Genomic DNA, 27048 nt, shown 5'->3' with positions numbered 1-27048 from the left:
ATACATGTGCGCAATAGCTAGCCTGTGATACTTATGATAGACTGTTCAATATAGTCAGTTGTCCTGTTATTCCTTTTATTCCAAACATCCTTTGATTGAAAATTTGAAAGAGCAGGGCAAAACATCGTTGGCCAAACAGCGGCAGCATCCAATCAGATGCAGCCATATTTTGGTTTGTCCTAGCTGCCAGTTTATAACATTTCATTTCATTTAGTACTTTTGTAGCCACCTTCTAGCTAAAAGCACAATCTCCTATTAATATAAAATTTCCTAGTTACAATATGTCAAGATGAATATAAGGCGTGACCTCAAAATGTACCTTGAAGTAGAAGACTTTGGTACATATTACAGTCTTGCAGAATTTGTTTTAAGTTTGCAAATTAAAATTAGTAACAGCTATTTTCATTACTAGTAAGTAAATTCTATTTAACTTGGCAATTTATAAAAGAGATTAAAGCTATTGTAAGACACTATGATTTTACTTACCCAACATGAGCACAGTCTCGATACGGCAACACTGAAAATATGCTACAGAAAGATCTTCTTCCACTTATGAGGACTATTCTGTAAATGACATCAAACAATGAATTCAATTGAAATTACAGTTGTGAAAGTTTGCTGTGCATCTCTACTGACCATACCCCACTGGACTAATTGCAAGATATTTAAGCCGGCCATACATGGATCGAAATTCAGCTGCTTCAGCAGGGACCGGCCAATTTTTGATCCATGCATGGGCAGGGTGGTTGTACAGAAGTTGATATACCAAATCGATTTCTTTGGAACCGCCCTGTTTGAAAATTTCCACTCAATCAGTTATAGCCAGCACTGGTGATCAATGTATTCTGATAGCCAGGAAGTTTCCTTGCTGTCAAAATACGGAGCCACAGCGGGAGAATCCCCCCTCCACATTGAATGCATGGATGGAATTTTTTTTTTTTTTTCCATTCAACCCTCTGGGTGAACGAAAAATAAAATCATTTATGAGCTGCCTTAGTAGTGTTTGCCATAAAATTTGACAACTGACAAAGTGCTATTTAAAGAAAATGGAATGCCTTGCAGTTAAAGGATCAAAGCACTCAAAAGTGATGCTTCAGTTAGGCAGGGAACACACAGTGAGTTTTTTTTCCTTCAGGGAATACACAGTGAGGTTTTTTTTCTTCAAACGGGGTTGAAAAAAAAAAAACTCACAGATTTCTGCATCCAGACAAGCGATGTGGATGCAGGAATCTCCCCTGCTGCACTATTGTATTCTGACAGCAGGGACTGTCCCCTCCTTTCCCCACCAGAACATGGTTTTACAGTAGGACCGTTCAACAGGAGTTGATGTTAGACAAGCTTCTGTTGAATAAAGAGGGATACACACACATCGAAATTTGGCCATTTTCTGCTGAACAGGCCAAATTTTGATATGTGTATACCCTGCGTTAGAGTCTGGTGGGCTAAATCACTTGTTAGCTTGTAAAACCTTGAGTGCTGATTTGCATACAATACAAGCCAAGCGTTTTTGCAGAATTGCATTTAAAACAAGCACGCCACTTCCTTCAAACAGTGAATGTACATGCCAATGATTCAATAAAAAGTCAATATTTTTGCAGTTGGGATGTAATCACAAGCTCCAATCTGATAAACACAATAATATTTTGTAAAGCGCTGTGTAAACTGTTGGCGCTATATAAATCCTATATAATAATAATAAGAATATTTAAAATCTTTATTTTTATATAGAGAGCAAAATTTGCCTTATGGTTTTATTTCTGCTGTCAGGCAAGGCTTGATTACTGCGACATTTTGTAATTTTCATAAACTAAGGAAGTCCATACAATAGTAGACAAAAAAGTATCAGCAGGTGAAAAAATAAATACAATTAAATGAATTTGTAGTTTGTCTTGACAAACAGAGGAAGTGCTTGTTTGTAGTGTTACCTGCCACTCCTTGTGTCGTGCTGCCTCATGCTCTTAATAAAATGGACCTTCTTGAAGTTCTTTGGTCTGGGTGAACCGGACAGAGTCCGACATCTGAAAAATAAGGCAATTAAAGCCCGAAGTGAGACCTTTCTTGGCATGTCTGCACAAAGACAGGAAGGAAAGATCAGACAAATGGCTGCAGTCTACCCACTTCTCAGACAGCAGAAGTGCACTGAACAAATTACACAAGACAACAATTAGGAGGTCTTTCCCCTACATTGTAATAGTTTCTCATGGAAAAGTCTTTACCTCTCATCCAATGCACATGTTAAAAGACAAATTCATTTAAAATAAAGTGCAAGGACATCAGTGCAGACCTTCCAAACTGCACCTAATTAAATGAGCAGCCAATGAAAAACATCACAGATGAACCTTCCTGAGCACAAAGGCATGAATTTATGAGAAATGGAGTAAAGAATGCACTAAGCACTGCTTTTCCTTTATTCAGTCAACACTTATGATATGAAAACTCAAACCTGACTGGATGCTACGAGTAAGAGCTCTAGTTTTAGTCAAAGTTTCTGGAGCCACATGTCATTTTTACATTTGATTTGTTCTCCTGGTTTTCCTAGTATCATTGTTTCCAGACCAGTAGGCCAAATTTATGGAAATGTATGATCTGAAAGCTAGTTGTGCAAATCTGACCAACAGTGAGTGCTCTTTAGACTTTCAGGTGAAAGCACATCTTGCTTAATTAAAAGCGTATTTTTCCATGATTTTATTGAAAAAAACTTGAAATTATGTCATGTTGATGACCAAGGACTGAAGTTGAGAATCAATGATCCAAATTATAATTTAGTGCACCAATTAAAATGAAGCTATTTTATACACTGGCCAATATTCTACTTAGAGCATTTCTTTAACCACTTTGCAACCGCGCTATAGCCGAATGATGGCTACAGTGCGGTTGTCCAGTCATGGGAGGGAGTCATACAACGTCCTCCCAGAACACGCCCTCCCGGCGATCTCAGTGATTGCTATGTCCTATGGACACAGCTGATCACATGATGTGGTAAAAGGCCAATCACAGCAGCCTTTTGCCACGTTATCAGCTGTGTCCAAAGACACAGCAGATCACCAGTAACTGCAGTTGCCGGTTATCAGCTGCACTTTCCTCACGCTGTCACGGCGTTAGGAAAGTACTGCCGATAACCGGCAACTGTCAGAGGACGGATCGGCACCAATCATCAGGGAACTGATGATCAGTGCCCAGCAGTGCCACCCACCAGTGCCCAGCAGTGCCACCCAGCAGTGCCCAGCAGTGCCACCCAGCAGTGCCCAGCAGTGCCACCCAGCAGTACCACCCATAAGTGCTGCCCATCAGTGCCCATCATTGTTGCACATCAGTGCCAGCTTATCAGTGCAGCCTCATCAATGCATATCAGTGAAGAAGAAATATTACCTGTTTGCAAAACGTTTTTGCTTTTTTTTGCTTATAGCACAGAAAATAACACCCAGCAATGATTAAATACCACCAAAAGAAAGCTCTATTTGTGTGAAACAAATGATAAAAATTTCATATGGGTACAGTGTTGCATGACTGCGCAATTGTCATTCAAAGTGTGACAGCGCTGAAAGCTGAAAATTGGCCTGGGCAGGAAGGGGGTATATGTGCCCAGTAGGCAAGTGGTTAAATTGCATAGTTGGGAACAATTAGAACTTGTGCCAGGGTTGGCAGTATCCACTTCAGAGAGATTTCCCCTTACGTCCTGTTCTATAGACATGATTTGAAGTGAAGTGCAAAATTCCTAAAAAATGAGGGGAAATAACACTTTTGAAACATGTTACCGTACACTTTCACGAAAGCAAGCCAATCAATTAATCAGGAGCTTACAACATGACTATGAAGTAAAGCAACATTATGTATTCCCACACTGGTGGCAAGCCTTTCTGTCCTCTGAAAGGATTACAGTTGACAACCAGTTTACAGGCATTAACAACCAGCCGCCCAGCCACTGTATAAAAACGGTGGCAGGGCGGCACGGCTGGGCAAAAGCACGTTTTAAAACGTGCTGTTTCAAAACAGGTAGGGGGCGCGCGCGAGGTGCGCCGCCGCCCTACCTTTACCGCCGATCTCAGCCACAAGTGTCAGTCGCTGGGTAACAGCCGGTTATTATCAGCTGTGTCTCGGTGATTAGCGGCAATCAGTGACAGAGAGCAGGGCTACAGTAGCTCTGCTTTCTGTCAGTTCCCTGACAGTTCCTGACAAGCTGACCAGGAGAAAAGAGTTTCTCTGTCCCGATCAGCATGTCTCCCTGCAGTACACACCCCCACCCCCTAGTAAAACACTCCCCTCACACAGTTAACCCTTTCACTGCAAAAAAAAGTTAATCCCTTCCTCCCCAGTGCCATTAGTACAGTGTCAGTGTTTTTTTTTTTTTTTGCACTGATCACTGTATTGGTGTCACTGGGGATGTCAGTGACCCTAAGTCAGTTCCCTCCCAGTGTCAGAATGTCCGCCGCAGTCCCGCAGTCCTGCCATAAGTCGCTGATCGCCGCCATTATTAGTATAAAAAAAATTAAAAATCCAAGTATCTCTCCCGCCATTTGTAAACGCTATAACTTTCACGTAAACCAATTAATTTACACGGATTGGGTTTTGTTTTAGCAAAGACATGTCGCAGAATGCATTTTGGCGGAAATTTATGATGAAATTTGATTTTTAAATTTTTTTTTACTGGACATGTTTTATAGCAAAAAGTACAAAATATTGTTTTTTCTCAAAATTGTCAGCCTTTTTTTTTTATAGCGCAAAAAATATAAAAACCGCACAGGCGATCAAATACCACCGAAATAAAGCTCTATTTGTGTGAAAAAAAGGACATAAATTTCATTTATGTACCGTATTGCATGACCGCACAATTGTCCGTTAAACTAGCGCAGCGCTATATAGCAAGAAAATGGCGTAAATTGCAGTATCTATACCATAGTTTGTAGACGCTATAACGTTCCCAAAAAGCAATCAATATACACTTATTGGGATTTTTTCTTACCAAAAACATGTAGCAGAATACATTTTGGCCTAAATTTATAACTAATTTTGAGTTTACTATATACTTTTTATAGCTGAAAGTAAAAAATATCATTTTTCTTCAAAATTTTTAGTCTTTTTTTGTTTATTGCGTGAAAAATAAAAAGCGCACAGGTGATCAAATACCACCGAAAGAAAGCTCTATTTGTGTGAAAAAAGGACATAAAATTTGTTTGGGTGCAGCGTTGCATGACCGCGCAATTATCAGTTGAATTAGTGCAGCGCCGAGTAGCAAAAATAGGCCTGGTCATTAAGGGGGGTAAATCCTCAGGAGGGCAAGTGGTTAATGAGGCGATACTGCCACCCCCTGCATCCCTGTTTGATCAAGCTCAAGGGAGATTTTACATTGACCTACCATGTCACAGCAATAGCCATGTTTGGTACAGTTCTGTGGTGCATTCCCGTTGTCTTCAGTTGTTAACCTAGTCTCTTAAATAAGCTGGATAGGCAAGATTGAAACTCTTGATAGACAAAAGCTATTTCTGCATGTGCCACCCACCTGTGCCCAACCACATGTGCCCACCGGCACATGCTGCCAGTCAGTGCCCAGTGGTTGTGCCAGTCAATGCCTATCAGTGCCGCCAGTCAGTGCCACCTATCAGTGCCGCCTATCCGTGACACCTCATTAGTGCTGCTTATCAGTTCCCATCAGTGCCGCCTATTAGTGCCCATCAGTGCTGCCTCATCAATGCACATCAGTGAAGGAGAAAAATTACCTGTTTGAAAAATTTTATAATAGAAAAAAGAAACTTTTTTTCAAATTTTTTGCAATTTTTTTGTTTATAGCGCAAAAAGTAAAGTGATTAAATACCACCAAAAGAAAGCTCTATTTGTGAGAAAAAAAAGATAAAAATTTCATATGGGTACAATCTTGCATGATCGCACAATTGTCATTCACAGTGTGACAGTGCTGAAGTTGAAAATTGGCCTGGTAAAGAAGGGGGTATAAGTGCCCGGTAGGCAAGTGGTTAAAAGTACCAAAAATACCAAGAATACTTGAAGTAAATAAAGTTTAATTTTACCATTGCTTTCGCAAAAGGAAGCAAACAAGCCCATACCCATAAACAAAATACCAATACCTGAGACTTTCACTTCAATCATTTTCTTAAGTTAAATTTAATACAAATCCAATAAACACCATACAAAATACAACTCACAAGTAACTTAAAGGCCATCCCTAGGATGACTGCCACTGGAGTCACCAAGAACACAGCATGTTCATTCAACCTACCAGCAACCACACAAAACCAAAAGTTATTTTTAAATGCTAATACAATAGATTTTTTTTAAATTACCTCCGCAAGGGAGCATTTTCTTCAATGTCTTCAAGGGTTTCTAGTGAAGACCGCTGAGAGATCAGACGTCTCCTGTATGGATAAAAAAACAAAACCCCTCATTATTAAAACGCAGTTAACAGGGTAAAACCAAAACCGTACAGGTGACATTTGCACATATCCTGGAGATATCCATTATGCAAACACTAGTTCCAGCAAAGACTTCTGTATTGGGAACCCCACTAAAGCAGCATCAATTAATTAAAAAAAAAAAATCATGACCATGAAAACAAGCAACAAAATTGGGTACATACTGTAGGTTAGTTCAGATCAGGGCAGTGAAACAGATGTTATAGGACTGTGTTTTAGGAATTTTAGGATCTACAAACTAGTAAAAAAAACAACTCATATTACATACACAGTATAGTTAAATCATATTTTTGAAAAAGAAAATATTACAGCTATAAAAAACACAAAATGCTGTTATGGTTATCTGGATGTAGATGTGCTTTCGGGAATGTTGCTGCAATTTCTAAGGCAGGCAAATCCACAGACATGAGAAAATACATTATTTTTTTTTTTTAGTGGAGCCTGTTTCCATTAGAGTGCTACATTGTCACATGCTGGACACACGTTACAATTTGGTGGGCAGACCTGATTTTTATCACTCAACTGAGGGAAAAAGGGGGGGGGGGTGTTTAAAAAGCAATGCAGTACATTAAAAACACATTTCTAATGCAATACACATTATGGCATATTGCACAAAGTTTTCTGTCACCTGACCATCACACCTATATGAGTTTGTTAAACATGCCATTCCCAAACCATGGGCATTAATTTCAAGTCAACACCCCCCCCCCCTTTTTCCCCCTCTGCCCTGGTTGCAGCTTTAAATTGCTAAAAACAGCGCTAAAAAATGATAAGTACCAATAATAATAAATGGTACAAAGTAAGCGCTAGTGCAGCGCCTATAAAATGGTATCGTGATGAATCGTCTCTTAATGACGTAACAGAAAAATATATATAAAGTCAATACAGTTGCAAGAAAAAGTATGTGAACCCCTTGGGATTACGGAGTGGAGTTTTGCATGAATTGGGCATAAAATGTGCTCTGAACGTCATCGAAGTCACAACAATAGAACACAGTCTGCTGAACATAATACTACACAAACATTAGATGTTGCCATGGTTTAATTGCACATAACATGTAAACATTCACAGTGCAGGGAGGAAAAAGTATGTGAGGCCCTAGCTTAATGACTTCTCCCAGAGCTAATTGGAGCCAGGAGTGAACCAACCTTGACTCCAATCAGTGTGATGATTTTGGATGTGTTGCTGACAGCTGTCCTGCCCTTAAAAAACACACACCTGTTTTGGGTTTACTGGTTTCAAGAAGCACTGTCTGATGTGAACCATGCCTCGCAGAAAAGAGCTCTCAGAAGACCTACGATCAAGAATTGTTGACTTGCATGAAGCTGGAAAGGGTTACAAAAGTATCTCCAAAAGCCTTGATGTTCGTTTGTCCATGGTAAGACAGACTGTCTACAAATGGAGAAAGTTTAGCACTGTTGCTACTCTCCCTAGGCGTGGTCGTCCTGTAAAAATCACTGCAGGAGCACAGCGCAGAATGCTGCATGAGGTAAAGAAGAATCCCAGAGTGTCAGCTAAAGACCTACAGAAATCTCTGGCACATGCTAACATTTTTGTTGACACATCTACAATAAGGAAAACATTAAACAAGAATGGAGTACATGGGAGGACACCAGGGAGGAAGCCATTACTGTCCCAAAAGAATATTGCAGCATGTTTGAAGTTTGCAAAAGAGCACCTGGATGTTCCACAGCACTACTGGCAAATATACTGTGGACAGATGAAACCAAGATTGAGTTGTTTGGGAAGAACACACAACACTATGTGTGGAGAAAAAAAAGGCACAGCACACCAACATCAAAACCTCATCCCCACTGTAAAACATGGCAGAGGGAGCATCATGGTGTGGGGCTGCTTTGCTGCCTCAGGGCCTGGACGGATTGTTGTCATTGATGGGAAAATGAATTCCAGAGTTTATCAAGACATTTTGCAGGAAAATGTACGACCATCTGTCCGCCAACTGAAGCTCCGCAGAGGATGGGTGATGCAACAGGACAATGACCCAAAGCATACAAGTAATTCAACAAAACAATGGCTGCAACAGGACAAAATACGCCTTCTGGAGTGGCCCAGTCAGAGTCCTGACCTCAACCCGATGGAGATGCTGTGGCATGACCTTGAGAGCGATTCACACCAAACATCCCAAGAATATTGCTACACTGAAACAGTTTTGTGAAGAGCAGTGGTCCAAAATTACTCCAGATCCTTGTGCAGGTCTGATCTGCAACTACAGGAAACGTTTGGTTGAGGTTATTGCTGCCAAAAGGAGGGTCAACCAGTTATTAAGTCCAAAGGTTCACATACTTTTTCCTCCCTGCACTGTGAATGTTTACATGTTATGTGCAATTAAACCATGGCAACATCTAATGTTTGTGTAGTATTATGTTCAGCAGACTGTGTTCTTCTATTGTTGTGACTTAGATGACGTTCAGAGCACATTTTATGCCCAATTCATGCAAAACTCCACGTAATCCCAAGGGGTTCAAATACTTTTTCTTGCAACTGTATATAAAGTGACTGTAATGCATCAGAAGAATGAGAAATGCAAATCAAGTCCAGATAAATTGGTGATCCATGCTGGTGATCTCTATGGTGAGGGCCAGTAATATGAATGCACTCACCAGAAGCTCAAAAGATATGCGTATGTGTATATACAACTCTCCACCAGTGGTCATCAAGGTCTGGGCAGGGGCTGTGGGGTCATCAGGCACACAGGGTAACACTACTCCCTCACAGGACACACTCTGCTCCCAGGGACAGCTCCACGTTATCATCAGACCACCAGATCAGAAGTATCCCAAGGACAGCTCCACATTATCATCAGACCACCAGATCAGAAGTATCCCAAGGACAGCTCCACATTATCATCAGACCACCAGATCAGAAGTATCCCAAGGACAGCTCCACATTATCATCAGACCACCAGATCAGAAGTATCCCAAGGACAGCTCCACATTATCATCAGACCACCAGATCAGAAGTATCCCAGGGACAGCTCCACATTATCATCAGACCACCAGATCAGAAGCATCAGAAGTTGGGGGATATATCTCCACCTTAGGGGCGCGCATATCACAAGCCAGAGACAGATAGGTACTGATAGTGTAGTATTTTTATTAAGACTCCAGCAAAATATGTAATAGAAAAGCACGCACATGTATCTGGGATCAAGTAAAATGGCCGCCGGCCTTCCTTGCGGCGTGACGTCACTCTGGTAGGCTCCTCCTGACGCATTTCATGCACCAGCACGTTATCAAAGTTCCCTTGAACAGCACGGAGCATGGATCACCAATTTATCTGGACTTGGTTTGCATTTCTCTTTCTTATGATGCACTACAGTCACTTTATATATTGACTTTATATATATTTTTCTGATACGTCATTAAGAGACGATTCATCATGATACCACTTTATAAGCGCTGCATTAGCGCTCACTTTGTACCATCTATTATTGTTGTTACTTATTTTTTAGCGCTGCATTTATACTTTATTGCATTAGTTGGAGGTCTAGAGGTTTACCTTTCATGCCAGCTGCTGTTCTTATTTTGCACTCGCATAGTTTCCTCATTTTAGCATTAAATTGGTTGTAAACCTTTAGACATGAATTATAAAGCATATCCCTCTATAGTGTGTACTTATCTCAATCTAGAGCACTAAGTGTCATTTCTGTCTGATGCTTTGTTCCTGTGCTATAAGCATGAGTCACTTCTGATGAGTTTTCCTGACACCAAAGGAAAAATGGTGACAAGGAAGGGCACAGCATGTGATTGACAGCCTCAGTTCTGTTCTTCTGCGCTGTGTGAAGGGGGTGTGTCTCTTTCCTCCAATTAGCTCTCAGAACTCTCCTCAGGGATGTAACTTCGACTGCCCACCCCCTGCTTTCAGAGCAGAGAGATCCTTTGTAAATTCTGCACTTAACTGTATGTAGGAGAAAGGTAGCTGCGCATAAACAGGTACAACGTATGTAAGAGGATTTGTTTCACCTTTGTGTATCACCGGAGGCTGCTCACTTCACTGGGTATACAGTATGTAAGGGTTTACAACCACTTTAACAGCCTTCACCCTTCCACCTGATATTGGATAGTGTCTATGGGAATTCATGATCATTCAGCCAAAAGAGCATTTGATAAAGAGACCAGTCGACCTCACCACACCCCCGTCTTTATGGAGCTGGCTTTGTACACAAGGGCACAGTCATACTGGAACAAAATAGAGCCTTCCCTAAGCTGTCATACCAAGCTAGAAAGTGCACATTGTCTAAAACCTCTATATGCCATAGCATTAACAGTACCCTTCCCTGGAAACGCCTACACTTAATCATTTGAAGATTCTCTACATATTTTCAATACATGCGTAAGACATATATTATATGTTCAAGAGTGAATGAGCTCTTAGAAAAGAGCACAAGATTCTGCTTTCACTCTGAACAACACTTCTTACTTACAAAAGTCTTATTATCACTTGTTTATTGAGCCACAATGCCCAACTATCACGAGTGAGGCTAAAATCAGCTGCATTGCAAGCAGAAAAGCCTACCTAAAACTTCCTGCAGATGTTAGATGCTGGCAGAACATGCAAATGCCACCTGCCCGCTGAATTATCAAATTTGGAAAACTTACACGTCTGTGGTATGAAGGAGGGAAGATACAGAATTGTGTGTGCTAGCCTAGCTAAGTGGGGAAACAATAGTGACCGGCGCTGTCTTCCACAGTTCAGGTCCTCTTTAAAGTTGAATTCCAGGCTCTAACTAAGCCTAAAACTGCTCTTACCCGCCCTCTCTCTCCCATTCCAACTACACTGTATAAGGAACAGGCTTATACTTACCTATCGTCAGGGTGCTTCGGTCCAGTTGTGTGATCTCCTGGCCAGCTTCAGAGCAGAGAGTGCCGACAATAGATGGAATGCCTGGCCGGTGACCTCACTCATAGGCATACTATGGGGCTTCCATTGTCTGCTGTCCCTCTTCTTCCATGCTCTGTGCAAGGGTATTGCACAGAGCAGCCCTGAACCTCCTCTTCTGGGGTCCCCCACCCGGCACTCTTGGCTTCTCCTCTTCTCCATGCTCCACCATAGAAAGCTGCTGCCTATGGTGGCACATGTGCAGGCTTGCTCCAGAGCTGGGCTTTGTGCATCCATTGCCCCTCTCCCCCACTCTCTGGTTTTGACTGACAGCAGCAGGTGCTAATGGCTCCCATTGCCCTCAGCCAAGCCTGTGAGAGGGGGGAGAGGGAAGAGAAGACCTGCAGACCAACACACTGCTGGATCGATACAGGTAAGTATTTAGGTGGTGGTGGGGTTTTGGGGGCAGCTACTGAAAGGTTATTTACCTTAATGCATTAAGGTAAAACAAACTATTTGACTTTAGATCCACTTTTAGTCTTGACTTGAACAAATTCTAGCCCAAGTTTTTAAACTGTGCACTGTGTTGCACAGCATGAATGTATGTGAACTAGCCAAACAGAAATGAATCTGATTTTTACTTGCAGTATGCCTTCATACAAATCATGTGTTTTACAGCATGAAAGTGAGTGAAGACCTTATTAACTGGGCTACACAGCTATCTCAGTCTTGCTAATTGTAAGTAATCATACGTTTTGAAACGAAGAACAGGAGCTGTAATGTGAATCACAGAGGGATGTGTAATATTGTTGCGCCATTGCATGATCTTCTATGATTATCATGCCCAATGCTGAACCTCACAAATTGTAATGGCTGTGTAATAGTGCAGTATTCGTCACAGCATAGCAGCACAATAAAGAAATTACTTTTTTACAAAGACCTATCAGCCTGCCTTTTTTTTAGCAGCATTACAAATATGACATTTTTGAAAGCCTGCTATTATGTAGGAGTAACTACTGATTATATTTTCCTCTGCAGAATGATAAAGTGAAGAAAAACTTGTTTGTGCTGCACTTGTGAAGTGAAGCAAGAGACATGTGCAAAGCTGATACATTGCCAACTCTTCTAGTCCCGGTCTGTATTCTGTCCTCTCTTGTATTGTTCTGTCAACAAATGCTTTCAGAGCCCCTGTGTACACTGGAAACAATCAATTGACTGACAATGATTGGCTTTAGTACTGAGGCTGCCACTGTTTGTTTTTATTCAAGAGATGCTTGCAACCTTTTCACAGGAAAGCTCAAGCTCATCTTAAATAAGATTAAAAAGAAAAGAAAACAGCTGGAAAGGGAAACAGAGGTTTTATGAAAAAGGTAGGTGAAAAGGCACATCTGTGAACAGACTGATGCAATATCAACAATATGTAATAACATTACAGCACCCACTTTGTGCACAATGGCTCTTCAGAAAGGAATGCATTTACCACACATCTATACAGTGCAGAATTCACAGTTAGGGCTGCCCATAGACTGTCAACGTTTTGGCCGATTCAGCAAGAGCCATGGACGGCCCTGTCTATACCACCTGGTTTAACAAAAGTTTAGTACCACTTGCCATCCGTCAACAGTAGCTATACTGTGACCGGGCGGCATCTGCAGGCTCAGCAACATAAACACTAAGAGCCCACCTCCAGGTCTGAGGCACGCACGTTTCCCGCTGCTAACCTGCTCTGTAGTTGGACACAGTGCAATTTTGTCAGCAGGTCCCAGCCAATGATTTATAAACCTGCTGATTGGCTGTGTCCAATCACAGCACACAGGCCTCTGTTTACAAACAACACAGGGCTCTGTACACAGAGAAGCGATCTGGCTGTTTCTTCTCCCTGCAAGGCAGGAAGGAAAAAAAAAAAACTTGCCAAATCTCTTAGTACAAGCGGCACACATAACCCACATTACACTTGTTAGGCACACAGTTAACCCTTTAATTGATCCTTTGTGTTAACTCCTCCCCATCTAGTGTCATTAGTACAGTGAGTGTACAATATTAGCACCGATCACCACACTAGTGTTGCAGTCCCACTATAAGTCGCTGAACACTGCCATTACCAGTATAACCTCATAGCTGCATAAATTCCAGTATATATACACTATTGTTTGTAGTGTGTATACCCTATCGTTTGTAGGCGCTATAACTTTTGTACAAACCAATATACACTTACTAGGATTTTTTTCTACCAAAGATGTGGCAGAAAAAACATTTTGGCATAAATTTAAGAAGTAATTTAATTTTTTTTTATTGGATAGGTTTATAACAGAAAGGAAAAAATATTGTTTTGTTTTTCTACAATCAAAAGAAAAAAATTAATTTGGGTAGAGTGTTGCATGAACGAGCAATTGCCAGTCAGTCTAGCACAGTGCTGAATAGCACAAAAATGCCCAGGTCGTGAAGGTAAAACCTTTCCAGAGGACAAGTGGTCAAATCAACTTTTTAGGAAAAGAGCCAGGTGGAAAATTGTCAGCTGAACAGTAAGTGCATCCAATCAAATGTAGACACTGTTGGAGTATTCTGACAGCCACTTCTGCCAGCTGTCAAATTACATTAGCCAGTAATGGAGATTCCTTCATATCTTTTTAAAGTGATAAAAAAAAAAAAAAAAGCTAACAAAAAGGTTTATACTTACCTACTCTGTGCATTTACACTGCACCTCCTCTTCTCGGGTACTCCGCTGGTGCTCCTAGATCCTGATTTCTGGAGAATGCCCCAATAGGAAGCTTCTTTATATGGGGGTACTCATGTGGGCTTACTCCCGAGCCTCCCGACTGTCTATAGACACATACCACAGTACTTGCCCCGCCTCCACTCCATCACTGGATTTGATTGACAGCAGCGAGAGCAAATGGATCCTGCTGCCTCAGCAAAGCCTGAGAGACCAGGAAACGAGGGGAGAGACAAGCTGAAAACGAGCACAGCAGTGGATTGAATGAGGGCTTAAGTAAAGAGTGCCATGGTAGGTCATTGAAAACTACAAGCGAACAGCTGCTAAGGCTGTCAGAACTTGTAGTTCATTCATTCACAGAACTTTGTGAATGAAAGAGAACGTTGCGTGGGCGGAGCCTCGCACAGCTGTGCTCTATTCAAAAAGTAATAGCTTGTACTGCTGTCACAGGTGGGGGGGGGGGGGGGGGAAATCGGGCAGCGGCTGCAGCATTGTGAACATAAAAACGGGTGGAACATATGATATGTTCCCAAAGGTGAACGTATCCTTTAATTGTCAGCTGAACAGTGATGTACATCCAATCAGATGTAGACCCTGTTTGAGTATTCTGTCAGCCACCACTGCCAGCTGTCGAAGTACATTAGCCAGTAATGGAGATTCCTGCATTTGTGTATGGCTAGCCTAAAAAAACAGGTTTATTTCAACTGTTTTTATGAACAAACTTTTTTTTTGGATAGAGTATGCCATGGCTAAAACCCCTGTCAATTTGTTTACTGTATCTATCCCAGTGAGCAGATTACCATTCACTTCCTGTCTATGAGACACAATAGGAAGTCAGAGGAAATCCCTTCAATGTGAGGGGAAATCATTTTGACAGCAGTCACTGGAAAATGTGTCCAGATTTATCTTGTATTCTTATTGCAGTGATGATATATTCTCCCATCTACTTTTCCCTCCTGGCAGAAATCATTTTCAGGACAAGCACAGAGGATGACTGTACCCAACAAGGCACAGAAAGCAAAACATACGAGAGGGATTCCCTTCCATGCTGTACCTAAAACTAAATATCCTTTAAAAAATGTGCAACGAGCAAGGATATAATCAGAGCTATTAGTTGATGTAATAAAATGCTAAAGACTGATATTTGATAGATTTTCATTGATCCTAGTCAAAGATCTCTCCTTATAGTGATTGTTATTGGATTTTTTTTTTTTTTATTTAAAAAAATAATTTATAAACAACAGGTTTATACTTACCTACTCTGTGCAATTCCACTGTGCAATTCCACTGCACCTCTTCTTGGGTCCTTCGTCTATAGCCACATACCGCTAAGGCTGTCAGGACTTGTAGTTCATTCATTCACAGAACTCTGTGAATGAAAGACGCGGCCGTGGGAAAAGGGGGGGGGGGGAGGGTGAAATCGGGCGGCGGCCCCTAAAAATGGGTGGATCATGTAACGTTCCCAAAGGTGAACTTATCCTTTAATGCATAGAAGGCATTAAGGTAAGAAAAACAAAATAAATTGGGAGTTCAAAACCACTTTAACATGGCTTGCATTAAGGAAGCCCATTCGTTTTGAATGAGCTGTCCATGCACTGCAATGTGGACCTGCACCATTTTTTCCAACGCAGTGCACCACAACGCTCAGGTGATTCAAGGCTGTAGTACATTAAACCACAAATGCTGGGGTGAGCTGGTTAGATGTGTTGGGAGTGCCATTTATAGTGATTGGAATTGCACTGCATGGACCTTATTTTTGTGCACTTTGGAGAGGTGCAGTAAAATGCACATATTACCACGCGATATTGCAATGCATATATGTCAATACAGCATTAGGATTTAGGTCTACATTAACAAATGACTGGAATCATAAACAGAAACCTCAGTTTTGTGAAGTAAAAACATCCTCGTCCGATCATATATGCACACTGAAAAGTTTTAGTTTATTTCACATCCCTACTAAACATATCTGTAGATGCCATGTAAGGCAGTACCAATGCACTTGCTGAAACTAAAATCGGCAAAAGAGTATTTATTAATCTTTGTGTGGATGGACTCAGTTTATGAACATTGTGTTTTGTATAGAAACACCGTGCTGCTCAAAAGCAAGGAGATTGTTATAGGGAATAAGGATTATGGGGGATCTAGTGTTAAAACTTACTACTATTGCCAGGGCTGCAAAAGAAATGTAAACTTTTTTTTGAGTAGCTCTGACACAGGTTGCAGATTAAAATGCAAATGTTAATTTAATTAAAAACAAAACTGAATTTTCTGTAAAAGGAATGTGACAGAATCAAAAGAATTAGGGCACAATGCAAGCTCAAGGAGGGTAAAGATGGTCATAACAATACCCTTATGTAGGGGTTAAAAAAATTGCTGCCATTTGCGCAGAATTTTCAACAGAGGAATTAAATATTCAGTTGCACAATTACTACTTTGGAAATAGCCATGACTTTACCTATAATTTTGAACGCTTGTACCAAACATCTTGGTGTTTCAGACATGGCTGTTTAATCAGTTATGAGAACTCAAGATTTAGTTCATCTAAAAATAATATTTTAGTTCTGGTTAGGCGCCATCAGACTTTCCAATCATGAAATCTCAAGGCTTCCCACCTGTCACAGGCAGTACAAGGAGACTCCAGAATCTATAACAGAAAAGAAGCTTTCAGGCATGGGAGGAAAGCTTTGGTTTACCGTGTTCTTTAAAATTAGGTTTATTTGACAAAGTATACTTGTTCTTTCAACCTTACTATCAGTGTAACCGGATCTACACACCTATAAATTAATTTTGCCTGTTATGAAGGGAAGCAGAAATATAGATAGGATTAAAGTTAGGCAATCTTGGGAAATGGTCAATACAGAAGAATGAGAAGTCAGGGAAGACATCCAAGTTGTTTTCATCCTGATCAACAATGTTTTCCTAAAACAATAATGCCTTCCCTCCACACTTCCAGCCAGGATACTAATACTCTATTTATTATCAGAGTCTTTATCAGCAACTTCTGTTGACTTGGGTACACAGGACAGGAAACCAAGGCAGAAACCACGTATATTTTCTAAACAAAGTTTGGTTAGCATTGACAACATTTTGTGTTTGGGATAAACTTAGCCTTTCTCCAGATAAGGGTCTGTGATTTTGTTTTGCTGAGTTTAACAACCTCACCAATTTTGCAACATGCCTGTTTTATCTCAGCGGAGAAGAAAACAAAACACAGTTTCTGGCACTCTGCCTCCTCATTTGGGTAGTTTGCGGAAAGACGAGGTCAAACAGGGAAAGTAGAGTAGGAATGTTTTAAGTGATGACTACTTCTCAGTTATAATAAAAACAAAATACAGAGTTTCTTAATGTTAATGCAGTTTTTTTTAATAAAGTATAACTAAAGACCTTTTTTTTTCCATTTTGGATAGAGTGGAGAGGAATGAGAACACCTGTTAGGTATTCATTGCTGTCTGTGCCCCCATAAGAGAGATTCACCCTCACTTTGTCTTGTTTACTGTTATCACCAAGAGTGAAAGTGAAAGTATGGGTTGTCACCAGAACAGAAATCGATGAGTAATCTTCCAAAGTGGACAGTTACAGCCTATGGGAACTTAACGGAGTCACCACTTGCTGCAAAGAAAACTGCAGAGGGGAAGTTACAAGCCCACTGGCCAGAGGGCGAAGGAGACTGGTTTTCTTAAGCAGGTGTTAAGTGGATAGAGGCCTTTACATGCAAGCATGGGTTTCTGACTGCCTGAATACCTAATACTACAAAGAAGAACACATTATTTAAAGGCAGGACAGCACCTTTATACAATATCAATACAATTTCTTCCTGCAGTTCAGTTTTAAAGTGATATCATATAAACATGCAAATACAAAAGAATGTACACATTCAAATACAACACACACACACACACACTCTGACAATGGCGGTGTGAAGAAGCACAAGCTGATGCCAACATCATTTCCAAGTATGGGAAACAAACCAGCTCAAATGTGGTGCTCAAGTATCAGAAGACTCTCACTGTTACTGTTTCAAGTTAAATTCCAGTCCTTAAAATATCCACCATGCTTTGCTGCGCTCTTAAGACTGGGGTAGTCCAAACTCACGTAACACTGAAAGAACAAAAAAAAAAAAAACCCACACAAGAGGGCACACTAGCCTAGCACATTACCATTATACACCATTTATTGAAGTAAAAACAAATATTATACTGACAACCCAATGTATAAATATGCTCATCACAGAAATCTAGAAACAGAAAAGCAAGAACTGCTGCGTGTACTACTTGTCTTGGAAAGAAGCCACAGGGGTCTACAGAGGCCAACGTGTTTTGAGAAGGATCCTTAGAGCAGAGGACAGCCAAGTTGAGGAAGCTACAGGCAGAGAGTTACAAATGAGATGCACAACCACACTTGGATTACGTGGAAAAATGCAGCCACTGAAACGACATACGAGCATCCTGTAAAGCTTGAAGAAACAGAAAAGACAGAACCACTCTCGGGAAGAGCCATGTGGGTCTACAGAGCTTAAAACACATTTTGAGGGGGATCCCATCCTTAACAGAGCTTCTTGGGTCCACTCAAGATGGGGAATTCTCCGCACTGTGCCTTTGTATTCTGACAATAGGGAGACTTCCCTGTAAGAATACACTATAACCTGCTGATCGTGTGGAAATTCTTTAACAAGGTCACTGAACAGAAGTTGATAGGTGAATTGGATTGCTATCAACCACAATGCCCATACATGGATTGAAATTCAGCCTGTTTAGCAAAGACCAGTAGAATTATGATCCATGTATGACCAGCTTTAGGCTTTCAACACTTGAACTAACACACACAAGTAAGAAGACCAATCATATGGTAATGAACAACAAATAGGGTATTTACTGCCATCTTGGATTTTATCTCCTGAAAAGAAAAAACTATTCATGGAACTAGTTGTAAAGGTCAGCTAGATTGGTCAAAATGTTGCTGAAATTGTGTGACTTGACCATTGCCTATGACAGATCTATGTTCACTGTATGAGAAAACTGATGGCAAGGGAATGTTGGATGATATTAACGCTGACCACTTCTTCTGAAAATACTAGTTTCCTGGCTGTCATGCTGATCTAATCGCTAAAGTACGTTCTGTGTCACTGACTTCGCATCAATCCACACACATTAACATTCATTTGGATGGGAGCTCAATGCACAGTTTAGTAAGTGCTGATGGACCAGCACCATAACGCACACACCATGCATTGGAGTGAAATGTGTAAACACACAAGTCCTGTTTTTGTTCCATTGCCATAAAGCAATGCAGGTTATTTTGCAAAATAATCTTAATGTGTGCACAGTAACACGCTCCAATTGAACAGCACAAAGTGAAGGGGGTTTGATGATTTAGTTAAGTTTATCAGACAGGGTCAGGGATATGTGGGCACATACTATTTTTAAACTTCTCTTTTGGCACTGAAACCCCAGCACCAAGAACTACCACTGCTAGAATAAAAAAAAAAACAAAAAAAAAAAAAAACGATATAACAGACTGCAATATTACTCATGTACCCCAATTAATAACAGAAAACACGTGGAAGCCTTTTTTTCAATGTGCAGAAAATTAAAAAAAAAAAAAAATTTGAAAAACAGTGTGCAACATACAGTGTATCCTTTTCACAATAACTTTGATTTATATTTCAGACAATATACAAATAATGTCCATTTAACAAAAACATATCTTCCTGCAAAGTTTTCTGGGTTTAAAGGATAAGTTCACCTTTTCACAAAAAATAATAAAACGCACAGGAAATTTTTCTTTCTTTCTGGAGCTTCTAAAGCATTGCACCAGTGACTCATAAAGTCCCACTTAGGGGCATTTGCTTGGCAGAAAAACACAACCGACACTTTGCTTATTCTGAAAAAAGGTGCACCCCTTAAAATAAAATGATTATATGACATCCATGATTAGAACAGTCATAAGCATATAAATGGCATTGTAGTGCTTCAGCAGCATAACAAGCATTACCTCAACGAAACAGCACAAATCCCACACTAAGCTTTATCAGAGAGAGAAAAATAAAAAAATTGTTTACACAATTGACAGTTTTTGCTTATTGGTGAGATAGAAGGATAAGCAGTAAGAAAAGCTCCATATAGAATGTGAATACTCCTCCTTTTGTACTCTCTAAAAAATAAAATGGACACAAAAAAAAAGAGCACAAGTAGGACCCTCACAATGGTTGAAAAAGGTGCTTAGCCATTAAGTGGAACTTTTCCCATAAAAACTTGATTTAAAAAAAAAAGTTCTTTAATAAGAAAAACATTCTCCATTATTAATTATGCTACCAAAATTAGTGCGTGTAGTAAATTGCCTCCAGCAATTTTCCATTTTCTTCTTGTCGGAGGCTGCCATTTTGCTGAAGCTCAGGGCCCCTGAGCAGCAATAAATCTTTAGGCTGTCAGTACAAAAAAAAATGCAACTGAGCATGTGCAGAGCAGGGTGAGACAGTGTATTCCTGGATTTTAAACAGTATAGGCACTTATTTGTAATATTTTGCTATACCTGCAACAGGAGTCAGCATGAAGTGATCTAGCAGGACTTAATTTTCGGACTAAAGTTCCACTTTAAGAACTAACTCCTCATATCATATGGAACAAAAAAAAAAAAAATCAGCAAATACATACTGTATCTTATCTACATTATCGAACATATCTTACCACCAAAGTCCATGAGACTCATAAAGCAGAAATAAACTCCCTGCTTCTCTCAAGTGCAGACATCTTCACCCAATGTTTCCAGGCTTGCGATTTTTGGCCATTTAGTTTGGTGGGAATGGAAGGAGTTTACTCAATCTGGCACCAAGTTATGCCTAGAATGTACACTGAGTAGCGCATGCACAGCTCAGTGTAAATTTCTAAAGAAGATTGCAAAGAGGCACATATATTTTATAAACTGAAGAGAATCCAAAAAAGGCATTCAGGGGAGTTGATATTAACGTTTGGCCTGTGTTACATTGTATCCCTTAGGCACACAAGACTGTTTTATTATAAAAGAGGCTAAAGCATGTCTCTTCTGCAATAAAGAGCTTGCTAGCTTGAAAATTTCTAAATGTTTTAGTTTACTTATACTTTAAATTGGTAGGTTGTCTGCAGATGTAAACTATATGCGATACCACTCTCTGTCTTACTGTTCACATATTCCCTATCAATAGCACTGGCTATATATGGCTACGCATTGACTTGTGATATACTGGTTATAAAATCAAGAAAATATATATAAAAAAACGAAAAAAAATTGTTGTTAGGTCTTTTCAAAAACTGAAATACTTGCTTTAAATGGACTGACCAATGATATCTGGGCATGCACTTTATATGGACATGCGACTCTTTTCTTCTTTATTTTATTACAGGTAGTAATATAGCGCTGACAATTTATGCAGTGCTTTTACATCTATATTGTATATTCACATCAGTCCCTCAAGGAATCCAGCGACAGGTACACACTTCTGTCATAAACATAAAAGTCCCACTTAGAAGCATTTACTTGGCAGAAAAGCACAACACTTTGCTCATTCTGAAAAAAGGTGCACCCCTTAAAATAAAAGGATTATATGACATCCTTGATTAGAACAGTCATAAGCATATGAATGGCATTGTAGTGCTTCAGCAGCATAACAAGCATTACCTCAACGAAACAGCACAAATCCCACACTACGCTTTATCAGATAGAGAAAAATCAAAAAGAAATGTTTACACAATTGACAGTTTTTGCTTATTGGTGAGATAGAAGGATAAGCAGTAAGAAAAGTCTGCTTATGTAATCAGGTATGGATGCCTCTATGAACACACACAATTACAAAACCATGCATTAGAAAAAGAAACATACATTAAATTTTTTCCTTGTTTGACAGACAATTTATTGTGAACGGTAACAAAATCTTTATATAATTTCTGTATATAGTTTTGGGGTTTTTATTTTTGCATTTTCTGCTAAAATAAAAATATTCCCCCTCCCTGATAGCAGCAGCTGGGTCCTCTCAGGATGCAGAAGAGGAATCTCAGGGGTGATGCCACTGTTGGGCCTTGGCTGGATTGGGCATACCTGCAGTGCTGGATAGGGCATACCTGCAGTGCTGGATAGTGCCATCAGTCCCATGCTCCTGGAAACAGCAAGGGTCACAGAAGGCAGACTTAGAGCCCATTAATGAGGGTGTTCTGCCAGTGAAGATCTACAATTTTTGCCAGTGGACATGCCCACAGTGTGTGCGAACAGCCACAGCTGTAGTATACATCAGTAACAAGCTGATAAGCATCACTGCTGCTCACATGTAACTGCACATCCAAAACTGCCCAGCCCTGGATGTAGACAGCTTGCTCCCAGGTACAGCATGTGCAACCACCCAAACTGGCTTGTCTGTATGTGCTGCTGCTGTGTCCGGGGTGACCTCTGGTGAACACAGAACCCTATCCTGCCCAGATCACCTGGCTGAATGAGCCCCCAAGCATGAGCTTCAGAAGGGGAGAACAAATTAACATATGTAATGAATTGGGAGTTAAATCCACACAGCTGTCACTATTTTCTACTCCATAAGCACTCTTGTTTGCTGTAGAAATATAACACCTCATTAATACGTGTCTTCTCTATGTAGATAATAATGATGTGATAAAGAAAAAAAAAAAAAAGTCAATAGCCCCAAACGAATAGGAAGCGAAAACAGCATCATGTTAAGAGGATACATCTAACTCTTCTGTCACTAAGCAACTGGTTAATCAGAGGAAGTCTGCAGAAATCCAGGATGTATCAATGCAAGGGCCAGCTGCTTTTATCAGATCGCCAACACCTGCCAAAAGGTGGGTCTGCCTGTGAGCAGAGAGGAGGAGTGGGATCTGTGCAGGTCGCACTGCGTGGGAATTACATGCATGCATGGGCATTAAGCCTGGCAGATGCGTGTGAGCTAAACCAAAAATCACATAACCTGTTTTCCAGAAACATAAAATGACAGGACTGTACAATTATATCTTCCATTTACAAAGGCAGTTGACAGATAAATACTGGTTATTAGGAAGTCAACAGAAGTACAGAAGTATTTAAGATTCATATGTAGTGTGATAATTATTTTTTATCTTTCAAAAAGAATACACCAGCCAGTAACAAAAAAGTAAAATAAAAATTTGGGAGCATGCAGCTTCTGTGTCCTGAATACAACTGCCTGCATACGGATGCATGGAGCACCTGTGTAGGAAAATACGGCCCTTACATAGGTGTATACTGAAGTATGCCTGTGCGGACAAGGCCTAAGGCAGCCCATAGATGAGTCCATTTTTTTTCCATTCAACCAGTGGTGGCAGCAAGATGCCTTGGGGATACTTCTCTGTAGGAGGCCCTATCAGGCTTCTGATGGTAGAATAAATGCAGTAAAACACAAATCTTGGAATGAAACCTGATTTGTGTCCTGCCTTGTCTTTCAACAAGATAATTATCCAAGCATAAACCCAGAACTATACCAGTAGGTCTTAAAAAATGTTAAAAGTGATACCAGAGTCATATTTAAAAGAAAAAAAAAAAAAACATGTCATACTTGCCTGCTCTGTGCGATGGTTTTGCAAAGAGCAGCCCCAATCCTCCTCTTCTTGGATCCCCTGTCGACGCTCCTGGCACCTCCCTCCTGCTGGGTGCCCCCACAGCAAGCAGCTTGCTGTGGGGGCACCCGAGCACATGCTCCCAAGCCCCATGCTCCATGTGTCCATTCACACATGGAGCCGCAGCTTGACCCCACCCCCTCTCTCTTTTCATTGGCTCACTGGCTGTGACCGACAGCAGCGGGACCCAGTGGTTACCTTTTGTACCACCTCCCCCTCCCTTTAGATTGTAAGCTGTATGAGCAGGGCCCTTCTATTCTTTCTGTATTGAACTGTATTGTTCAATTGTACTGTCCCCCCTTATATTGAAAACAGCTGTGTAAACTGTGGGCTCTATATAAATCCTGTATAATAATAATCCAATAGAGAATTTGTGGCTGTTTACTCACAATTCCTATGCAACCTGACATAATTGGAACAGATTTGCAAAAGAGGAATAGGAAAACACACCATACAAAGTGCATTTATTAAATACTGACTGAGAGGGGTGTATACTTCTATAGTCAGCTTTTTGGTGTGTGCATTTTGTTGTAATTTTCAGTTTAAATTTGTTGCAAAGATTCGTTTTCATGTTGTCATGAAACAGTATCTTGCTTATGGTCAATGAAAGGGAAAAAAAAAAAAAAAAAAAAGACATCCACTGCCATTTTATGTTCTTTTGCAACAAAACCTGTAAAGAGGTGAAACAGTTTGTTGGCACAGTATGTATGTATTTTCTAACAGCAAACAAAATGCCCAAAGTTAAATATGCAAGAATTCAGCAGATTAGTTTTCATTGTCAAAATACTCCCACTAACAGCTTTCATACACAGCTCATACAGGCGGACTTACAGACAAGAGATTCAAGGTCAAAGCAGCATTCAGGCACAAAGAGTTATTATGTTCACAGTTTATACACAGTTTGCAAATCTCTTTAGTTTTCCTTACCTAAAAATAAAATTAGTATTAGTGCTTAACCTTAGATTATCACATTTCAGAAAGAAGATGTTGCATAAAACAGCACTTCAATAATTACCATCTCCTACATGCCAAACTTTCCAGTTTGGGGTGTGAGGAAATAGAGTAGCAAAACTTTGGCAGAGCACATTTCACTAAGAGTTTAGATTTAAAGGACAATAGCTGGTTTACAAAATTACAAGTTTTTCTTTTAACCAGGTATTGTCCTTCCTTTATGAAAATATTAAACTCCCTCTGGGTTTCCAGCAAAGACAATAAGTCAGTCTAACCTCCTACCACTAGTATGATGCTTATTATCCTAGACATGTGTTTACGGTCTATCCAAAACCTACTGGAAACCCAAGTAATAGGAAAGGTCTTAGAAGAAAGCCAGAAGGATTTACAAACCAACCCGAGCAGTCAACGTCTCCTCTGACCTGTGGTATGGAAGACAGATGTGCAATTCCAATTTTCCCCCCAACTTCCACAACCATTAAAATGGGGGCCTCACAATTTCCTGATGAATTCATAATGAAGAAATAAACTGAGAATTCTAACTGCAACTGATATTTTATGGCTTTATGGAAGAGAACATAGATACAACCGCTACAGAGATATATTAAAAGCCTGTGGGTGATGCAACCCACACTCACTTTTGGGAGGGTGCAACCATTCAATTGAAACTCCAGGCTTTGATCTATGCTCTCAATTATAGCTTGGAAAATGAAAAAAATAAATAAATAAAAATAAATAAAAAAATGGTAAAAACAGCATATTATAAAATCTGAACTGCAAAAGTAACAGGTGAAATGTGGTTTCCGAACTAATACAGCTGCATTAGATCCTCTTTTGTTGATAATAATGGTAATGCACTGACACTTTGACACCATTTTATTAAATTTCATAGTACATAGGTAAAACCACAAGTCATTCAAAAGTCTACAGTCAAGCTAAAAGGTACTCTGACAAGCCATTAGGCTGAGCTACTTGTTTAGGGTTAAACTCCAAAGTATGAAAACAAGTAGCTCAGCCTAATGGCTTGTCAAAGTACCTTTTAGCTTGAGAAGGCAGAAGTCCTTATCTGCAGGGGCAGTAACTTCGCAGTATGGACGTAAGAAGATCATGATGACGTGCAGTTATTAAGGAAGGCTTAGCAATGGCAGCCTCCAGGTTTCTCTTAGGCCTTCTTTGAAGGCCTGGAAGGTCTGAATGTCTCTTCTGTGTTTACTTTGCACCAAGATATCCATCAGGCTGTCTCAAATATAGAATTCTGAACACACACCAGTATCTGACGACTTCAGCCATCCAATTATAACTGCTTTACTTCTAGGACAGTTACAGTGTCTGCATGCAACCATGGTCCAGGCACTGGCACATAAAAAAAATTAAAATAATACATGAAGTTTTGTATATGCTTTACCCTAGCTACCATTAGTCTAAATGAAACATGCACTTGCTGGAAACTACAATAAAAATGCAGCAATCTGGGTTTTAAAAAAAAAGTACCACACTATGAGAGATCACTCACTAGCACTGAAGTGACAATGTATTGTTCGGGCAGCCCATAGGCTGAGAACCAGCAGGGGCGATGCCTGAACAATAATGGTGCTGTTTTTCTAATGAGAAAATCAGAGAATACATTGTCAGAGTATTGTGAGAAGTAATGAATACCTGTGTAAAACATCACTTAGCATATATGCACTAAAAGAGAATGGATAGGTTTTTGTACAGCTTTTCTTTAATTACTGTGTTTAGGTCAAGAAATATGAAATATTGGAAATGAATATTAAAAACCAGTCTAAAAGCTAAATCTCCTTAAAAAAGAGTTAAAAGTATTGAACCCAAAATCAATGTAACTTCCATTTACTATGCAAATATCTAACACCAAGCCCAGTTTAAGAATGCTTTTAAAAAAAATTGCTTTAGTTTGCCTTGTCACATAATCAGTGCTTGCGGCCGTGACATAATCCATCCTTAAGACTTGCCATACAGGTCTTGAAAGCAAAAATAGGTCTGAAAATGTCTGCAGAAATTCTGTAACAGCAAACATCTCATTCCTTACCACCTGAAAGCCGTACTGATGCCTGAACCTGAAAATGCTTAAAACAGAACATCAGGCAAACCACGAACTACACCTTTAAACAAACAGGATTACTGTTCTGGCAGTAAAATGATATCTACCTCTGTACAGCCAATCTTGTGATTTACACATCTCTGTCAAATTGAACAGCCAGATAGGCCACACTTTTTTCTAGTTCTGTAATGCAACTTTCCATGTTGCTATTCCATCTCTAGCTTGTTCGATGGACCAGCATCAATAGCTGTATTCAATTAGCAGAGAGGTGATTTAGAAGTAGTAGAATGGTTCTCTTGGCTGTGCAGTGGTGTGTAAATTGCAAAACCATTTGACAGGTAAAGTAGTAACAATAAATGCATTTCTTACAGGATAAATCCGCCTTTGGGAACATGCTACATGTTCCACCGAATTATAGGGTGAAACAAGTAACATTTTCCCACCGCTGCAGTCTGT

At 40.1% G+C, this 27048-nt stretch overlaps 1 protein-coding gene across 2 annotated transcripts in view; it reads right to left on the bottom strand.

The window, feature by feature from the left end:
* Nucleotides 1-476: 476 nt before the first annotated feature.
* Nucleotides 477-27048, bottom strand: part of LOC149473460 (CDK5 and ABL1 enzyme substrate 1-like) — an 88243-nt gene continuing 61671 nt past the window's right edge. For both annotated transcript variants that reach the window (XM_089678448.1, XM_089678441.1), the window contains exons 2-4: nucleotides 6294-6365; nucleotides 1926-2018; nucleotides 477-564 (exon numbers count right to left, since the gene is read on the bottom strand). In XM_089678448.1, coding sequence (XP_089534574.1) covers nucleotides 483-564; nucleotides 1926-2018; nucleotides 6294-6365 — 247 coding nt within the window. In that variant the 3' untranslated portion in view covers nucleotides 477-482. The remainder of the gene's footprint in view (nucleotides 565-1925; nucleotides 2019-6293; nucleotides 6366-27048) is intronic.

The sequence above is a fragment of the Staurois parvus genome, unplaced genomic scaffold, assembly GCF_062004578.1.
Source record: "Staurois parvus isolate SC_StPar_1 unplaced genomic scaffold, SC_StPar_1.0 ptg000015l, whole genome shotgun sequence".
In the NCBI taxonomy this organism is placed as follows: Eukaryota; Metazoa; Chordata; class Amphibia; order Anura; family Ranidae; genus Staurois; species Staurois parvus.
Note: the sequence above shows the minus strand (reverse complement) of the source record. Positions and strands in the feature narration are given on the sequence as shown.